This window comes from Eptatretus burgeri, chromosome 9 (genome assembly GCF_056783735.1).
Source record: "Eptatretus burgeri isolate ZD-2024b chromosome 9, Ebu_testis_v1, whole genome shotgun sequence".
Classification (NCBI taxonomy): Eukaryota; Metazoa; Chordata; class Myxini; order Myxiniformes; family Myxinidae; genus Eptatretus; species Eptatretus burgeri.
This window is the reverse complement of record NC_140969.1, coordinates 57000490-57007989: the sequence shown is the minus strand read 5'-3', so window position 1 is coordinate 57007989 and position 7500 is coordinate 57000490. Positions and strand designations below refer to the sequence as shown.

The 7500-nt window shown below is 42.6% G+C and overlaps 1 protein-coding gene across 38 annotated transcripts in view; it reads left to right on the top strand.

Moving 5' to 3' along the window:
* The window catches only part of LOC147020161 (CUB and sushi domain-containing protein 3-like), a 1491173-nt gene that overhangs the window by 968168 nt on the left and 515505 nt on the right, over positions 1–7500 (top strand). For all 38 annotated transcript variants that reach the window (XR_015061662.1, XM_085895237.1, XM_085895221.1 and 35 more), the window contains 2 exons: positions 4309–4497; positions 5208–5324. Coding sequence is in view for 37 of the 38 variants with exons in the window: in XM_085895237.1 (XP_085751363.1) it covers positions 4309–4497; positions 5208–5324 (306 nt within the window). In the remaining variant the exon portion in view is untranslated. The remainder of the gene's footprint in view (positions 1–4308; positions 4498–5207; positions 5325–7500) is intronic.

Below are 7500 nucleotides of genomic sequence, written 5' to 3'. Positions count from 1 at the left end.
ACCTTTCAGGCCTTTTAATATCCTGTAAAGCCTGGTGTTAATGTGGCTGGCTTAAGATTTGAGGGTCTCTGGTTCGAGCCCCTTTTACCGTTGAATTACACCAGGTGGGGTTGACTCAGGCTGTCATTCTTCCGTGGTTGTCGAAATGAATATCAGTGTACTGGTAATAGAGGGCACTGCATTAGCAGCATAGCCATGCCCCCAGAGAATGACGCAACCAGCAGCCACACCCTGTAGACCCCATTTGACCTTTATACCCTTTTTCGACATTTTGAGATCCTTTAGTCCCTTTCAGACTATTCCAATCCTTTCGACCTTAAATTGCACCCTTTCGAGCCCTTTTGATCTTTTAAGATCCTTTTGACACAGACCTTTCGACCATTTGACCTTTACAACTTTTCAGATCTTTGACCTTTACACATTCACAACTAGACCATTTAGACCTTTCACTTGCAACCAATGACCTTTCATTTAGGACATCCTTCCATTTATTTGCCACACAAAATACACCACACAAAACAAGTCTGAGTGAGGGTCTGCAATCTCCGATTGCTCTTTCTTGTTTCAATCTAATTTTTTCAATGATAAACTTTATTCTTATGTTTGTGTGTATATTTGTATTGGGTGAATTAATGTTTGAAAAATCATTTGACCCAATTTGATTATTTTTTTTTGTTGCTTCATATGCAGCTTCATAGGTATTGTCCAGCAGACAGCGGTCACCTTGGGTGAGTGCCTGGAATGTCCTATCCCTAAGAGAGCATGATCACCTGTCTGTTGTCATCTGAGCTCAAGCGTTTGAACATCGGTATTGCAGCACTCTGTGAGATTCAGAGACCGGATAATGGCGAGATCATGGCAGGTGGCTACACCTACTATTGGTCTGGTTGCTCTGATGGTTACCATGCCCAAGAAATTGCTGAAGCTGTGTCCAATAAGCTGACTTCAATGATAACTGAGGGTAACACCGGTCAACGAGTGTATTATGATACCAAGGATTTGTCACTCCTTGGGTGTCGTTTCCCTGTTCTCTGTATATGCTCCGACTGAGGCGAGAGATCTCACCATGAAGGACGCATTCTATGCCACACGAGTCTGTGGTTGATCAGTGTCCCAGGTGAGATACTCTTCTCATCTTTGGGGATTTCAATGCATCGACTGGAACTGATAGGGATGGTTATGAGACACGTGTTGGTCTCCATGGGTCTGGAACTGTGAACCAGAATAGCACTAAGTTCCTTGACTTTGCAAGATGTCATGGACTTCGGGTGGTTGGTTCATGGTTTCAGCGCCCACAAGCTCATTGCTGGATTTGGTATTCCAACGCTGGTGGTGTGGAAAAGGAGATTGACCACGTGCTCGTTGATTGTCGCTGGAGGATGATGCAGAACTGCAGGCTCTACCGCAGTGCTCAGTTCCTCAATACCAACCACAGGCTTGTTGTAACAACTCTGAAATTGCAGCTTAAATCTGGGAGAATGGTACCATCCCAGCCTAGGCTGGATGTTAGCAAGCTCAAGTATGAGACGGTTGCTGGGGAGTGGTATGTGGTTAAGAGTTCAGATGTGCCAGGGAAGACTTCATCGTTGTCATCATCGTCATCATCATCATCATCATCATCATTCCTATCATATCGCAATCTTTTTGTCGTAATGCTGACTACGAGAGTATTACATTGGCAACCAGAGTAGAGGAAATTAGTAACCCAAGAGTGGAGTTGGCCATGGATGCCGGAGGAGTTTGGAGAACAAGTCAGGATGCCAGACTGTATGTAAAGCTCAATATATGTCCATAAAGATGGCCTTGATCTCATGTATGACATCGAGGGCCTCCATCCATTGTTTGGAGAGTATATTCATGCAGCATATCCAAGGCAGAGTGTCCTTGTCTAAATCTGTATTGATTATGTGAGATGAGGTCATTTGAGAAAAATAATGGTTTTATGTCCACTGCGATGATGTGTTCCATGACCTTGATGATGATTGTAAGTAAACTGGGGGATCAGATGGGATATGCCCTTGAGCAAAATATACAATGAAAAGGGCAGAAAGAGACTGTGTATGATCAACAGTGCACGTTTTTATGACACATGAGCTGATGCTATCCAATCGCCTTGCAGAATCTGCTGTGGGTTGCCAGAAACATCTCCACCTTCTCAGGTGCAAAAGATACGGAGTCCATGAGCAGTTACATGTGACTGGATAGGATGGTTACAGAAAGTGGAAGGGTTAGGGACAAGTTTTGAAAGCAAACATAGAATTAAGGTATTCGGCCTTCTCTCCTGTGGTGTCTGTTGTGGTGCCATTTGAAGTGAGGGAAGGGATGGAAGGGGAGCATACTCCAGAGACAGACTTAACAAGGCACCACCTGGTTTTCGAGGAGGGAGACAAGTTCCAAATTTTAATCTTGAGATTGGACCGATGTCATTGTCTGGCTCTCCTGAGAGTGGACACACTTATTGTGGGCCTTGTGCAATGATCTGAGGTTGCATTTGGTCGGATTTGCTTTCCAAGAGGAGAATGCAAGTTTTGTTTTAAGTTGAATTCCTCACCGCAGGATTAAGTGTACTATGGGTGGAAGGATGGATATGATAATTGAAAATGAGATTGGATGAATCTGTGCATAAGAGAAAGCAGGTACAGTAGGTGTCTGTGGCCTGGGCCTGAGTTCCCAGTCTGAGTTGATATCGGGGGTGGTAGATCTAGGAGACCAGTCCTGAAGTGCGATGGCTTCTTGCAATCCCTGCCGGTTTGCCGAAGTGAAATGCCAGATTCAACGGCACAGAGGCTGTTGTCTGAGAATGGCAAGAGACATTTTGCCCTTCACAAGCACGTGATAAGACAAATCAATTGAAGCAGAGGAAGAACAGGACACATTGGCAGGGAAGTTGGTCATAACCACTCCAGAAGGGAGGATTTGCTATTGACAGAAATCTGGGTGAAGAAAGTTTACAGATTGAGTCAGTACCATGGAGTCACAGACAGAAGTCCTTTGCTGAAGTGCCATGGCTATTGAGAGAGGCAACAACATCCAGCCAATTGGAATGGTGACAATTGAAATCACCGCATATGAGGAAGAGAGAGTTGTGATGAGTGGTTAAAAATTGGTCCATGTCGAGAGAGAGAGAGAGAGAGAGAGAGAGAGAGAGAGAGAGAGAGAGAGAGAGAGAGAGAGAGAGAGAGAGAGAGAGAGAGAGAGAGAGAGAGAGAGAGAGAGAGAGAGAGAGAGGTAGAGAGAGGGGTAGAGAGAGGGGTAGAGAGAGGGGTAGAGAGAGGGGTAGATGGAGTCGTCACTGTTTTGAGGACGGTACAACACAAAGACAAACAAGGTGGTCACAGGCAGAGGTACTCCTGGGGTTTGGGAGATGTAAACGGATAGTGAAAAATGGAGTTCTTGTTGTACCGTGTGACTCCACTGTTTGGACGGGGTTCAGGTTGATGAAACTGGATGAGACAACAACCAGGGAAAGACACTAGGGAGTCGGGGATGTCCTGTCGAGGAAGGATTCTGTTAAACAGATGATGTTTGGTTTATCAGCAGAGGCCTTCATTGAGAGATGTCAGGTTGGAGTGGAGGCCTCGGATGTTTGAGGTCCACACAGCTAGTGACAGTGGAGGAAGAGCTGCTGGTATGGTGCAGGAATGTGGAAAGGAGCAAGGAGATGGAGTGGGGTTGGGGGAAGCTAGGAGGGTGCGGGGCTGAGCAAAGCTGAGAGGAGGCTTGCTAGACCTGGGGGAGACTTTGAGCGTGTGAGGCTGGGTGAGTGTGTTTTGGATCGGGGAGGAGCTGGGAGAGGGGTAGTTTGGGATTTGGAGGTGGAGCAGCGGGAGAAAACTGAGGGGGAGGTGGGGGTGGGGGAGACGAGAGGGGCAGGACAAGGGGGAATCTCAGAGGGGGTGGGATGATTGGGAAGCAGATTGGGGGAAGGGGTAGGGTACTGACATGGAGGGGTTTGATGCCATGGATGAACATGAAGGGGAATTGATTGTCGTGTCCGTCCACACAACCTCTGCAAAATGGACTTCTCAGGATTCCAAAACTGGATATATGGTGACAGACTTCATGGGTGGAGTGGGAAAAATATTTTCTGTTGAAGGCATGGAGGGAAATGGGGCTGCAGCTATGAGATAAGTTCATTGATATCTCCAAAACTTGCTTGTTCAGCATATGATTCATGTAAAGCCCTTCCAAGAGTCTTACAGTTGATCAATATTTTCGTTTTCTTATTTATAAAAGACTAGTTTTCGGCTGCTTTACTGTCCTCTCAATCTTACCAAATATTTCATCATGTCTTTTCTCTCTCCACAGATGTCGAGTTGGGCATTCAGGCCTGTCTAGGTCCTGGAATACCAACTCATGGGAAGCTGCTTGGCAACCACTTCTCTCTGGGCTCTGTGGTATCATTCAGCTGTGATCCTGGCTATGCCTTGAGCCACGAATCCATTATGGAATGTCAGGTTAATCAGCAGTGGAGTTCCACCACGCCCAGTTGTGACGGTATGGGAAACATTCAACATCCCCAACAAGTACAAGTAAACTGCCAATCCCCAGCTCCTCCTTCAACCCCCAATACCCATTGCTGAGACTTTGCTGCCCTGGTTTGCCTTTTTCAACATCACCCCAAAATATTCTGTCAATGCAATGGTTCCATTATTTTAACCTCTATAGGTTCAATAATTACAACAAAGTGTTGAATGACCTAACTTGTGTGTTGGGAAACGTTGTCAATTCTTGGACTTTTTTGTTGTTCTTTTTTCTGCTTTTTAATCCTTTGTTTGTTTCTTTTCTATCTTCTTAATGCAGCATTGGATTTTCCTTGGTAACGCTGTGTGTTTCATATCAAATACCATAATGACACAGATGTAACTCAAAGGAAAGCACAATTTTAATGATCACCTTTGCAAAATGACAAAACAAAAATGGGATAATATAACGAGGTTGGTGGAGCGTCGAAAAAACTGAACTCCCTCCACTCTTTTTGAGGGCTCCGTTTATGGGTCGCATCATTATGTGAGCAACGGGGTTGCTGTGTGACTTGCTCGCACGATCTGACATGGCGTGTCGCCTCCCCACGGAGCACGCGCCTGTGAGGAGGAAATGAGATAGGTCTGGGGATGGAGTGCAGCCTCCATGATGGAAATGAAGACTGATTCCTATTTCATTGTATCTCTTGGCCCTGACTTCTGTCAAATGCTTTCCTTTTCTAGCGCCTTGCGGAGGATTTCTGCTTGCATCCAGTGGAAGCATCCTTTCACCGGGGTACCCAGATTTTTACCCAAACAGTTTAAACTGCACATGGACTGTCGTCGTTGCAAAAGGAAAAGGTACGTTCATTTTTGTTGTTATTTTATTGGAATTTACCCATTGTTTTCACTTCTTGCTTTGTCAAAACTCAGATGCAGGGTGTTTGTCATGAATGCAACGATGTCCAGCTGAAAATGCAAAACTGCAGCCTCTAAAGACTTTGCTAATAATTATTAAAATAACTAATATTTACAGTATCCACACAAAATTTGTACAGAGATGTGTAAAGTTAAGTTTAGGGTGTCAAAGACCACTTTGTAACGTTTGATTTGTTTTCTCGTTTTGTGTTTTTAATACTTCTTCTTCAACAGCCACAATTACCACATTATTGTGGGGTTGGCCACTGGAAGCTTGGACCAAGTCTTTAAAAAAGATTACGTTAAATATTTGATGATATACTGCAACTTTAATAATGACATCTCCCTTCCCTATAGCGTCCCATCTTCAAATTTTTCAAATTACATCGATCCTCTTCAAATTTATGTTGGAGGTACCTTGGTCCAATACACTCAGACTGCTCTTTTCATTTTGGGGGATTTAGGACTATGTTCCTATTTGTAGGGGCTGTTGAAAGACAAAAAAAAAAACACACCTTTCTCCTTGCCATTCCCTTGACTTTGAGTGGATTGAGATGCAATTTAGCACAAAGAAGCTTGCAAACAGCGGCTTCAGGAAAGCATAGAAACATTTTGCATTACGGTCATTTTTGGGATTATACAGGGATAAAAGTTCAAAATCAGTCACAAAATTTAGGTTTTTGTCTTGCCACGCCTGTGCCAATTATTTTTTGGACGCCTTAAAATACCAAATTATGCCCTAGTACAGTATTAATGGAATAATCCAGACAGAAATTTGTTTGGTGCTTTTCCTTAAATTCAACAGGGGGACTGGAGGTCAAAATTGGATATGCAATCAAGGTTTCTGTCCTGCGAAGCATTTATGTTCAATCCAATCCAGACACGACTTGACAAAAACAAAGCTTTACCACAGCCGATGAGGAATAAAAGCAGGTCGATATTATCCCGGTGTCTTTTCAATTCCACAGGGTCAAAGGTCAAAAATGGTCCCAAAGTTAATGTTTTTGGTATACCAAGCCTTTGTACTCTTTATCCAATGCATCCAAGATCTACATCACACATACCTTGCCCCCCCAGCTGTGACAGATAAAAAGGAGAGAGAGAGAGAGAGAGAGAGAGAGAGAGAGAGAGAGAGAGAGAGAGACAGAGAGAGAGAGAGAGAGAGAGAGAGAGAGAGAGAGAGAGGAGAGAGAGAGAGAGAGAGAGAGAGAGGGAGAGAGAGAGAGAGAGAGATAGACAGACACTGAAACCACCAAGTAAGTGGGTTGGGTTAGGAAGGGTTAATGGGGGGGAGGGGTCATAAAAAACAATGGATCAGAATGGGGGATGACATGAGGTGGTGGTGGTGCACTGCCTGTTTGAAGTCCACCAGATAATTGAGGAAAAAAAGGAGTTGAGGTTTACTATGTCAGGATTTTGTAAGTTTAATAATGAGATGGATAATGGAAGGACAAATGCATCCTGTACTGCAGTTATTGTGGAGGGTCAGAGGACTAAGAAAGCAGAGGGACCATGATTGGAGAAGAGATGGGGAAAAAACACAGAGATCACCGACCTCTCTGAGATGTGAAAACAGACCTTTTTGCTTCTGCCTCGTCACAGGAGACTCTAATAATGTTGAGAGCATTCAATTCCACAGATTCCATGAGAGGCAGATGTAATGCTGGACTTTGCTGGAGTGGAGGGCTTGGATGTTTGAGGTCCACACAGCAAGTGACAGTGGAGGAAGAGCTGCTGGTATGGTGCAGGAATGTGGAAAGGAGCAAGGAGCACAATTTTATCAATACATACATATATATATATATATATATATATATATATATATATATATATATATATATTGATAAAATATATATATATATATATATATATATATATATATATATATATATATTGATAAAATATATATATATATATATATATATATATATATGTATTTTTATACGGTATATAGATAAAATATATATATATATATATATATATATATATATATATATATATATATATATATATTTATAAAATATATATATATATATATATATATATATATATATATATATATATATTGATAAAATATATATATATTGATAAAATATATATATATATATATTGATAAAAT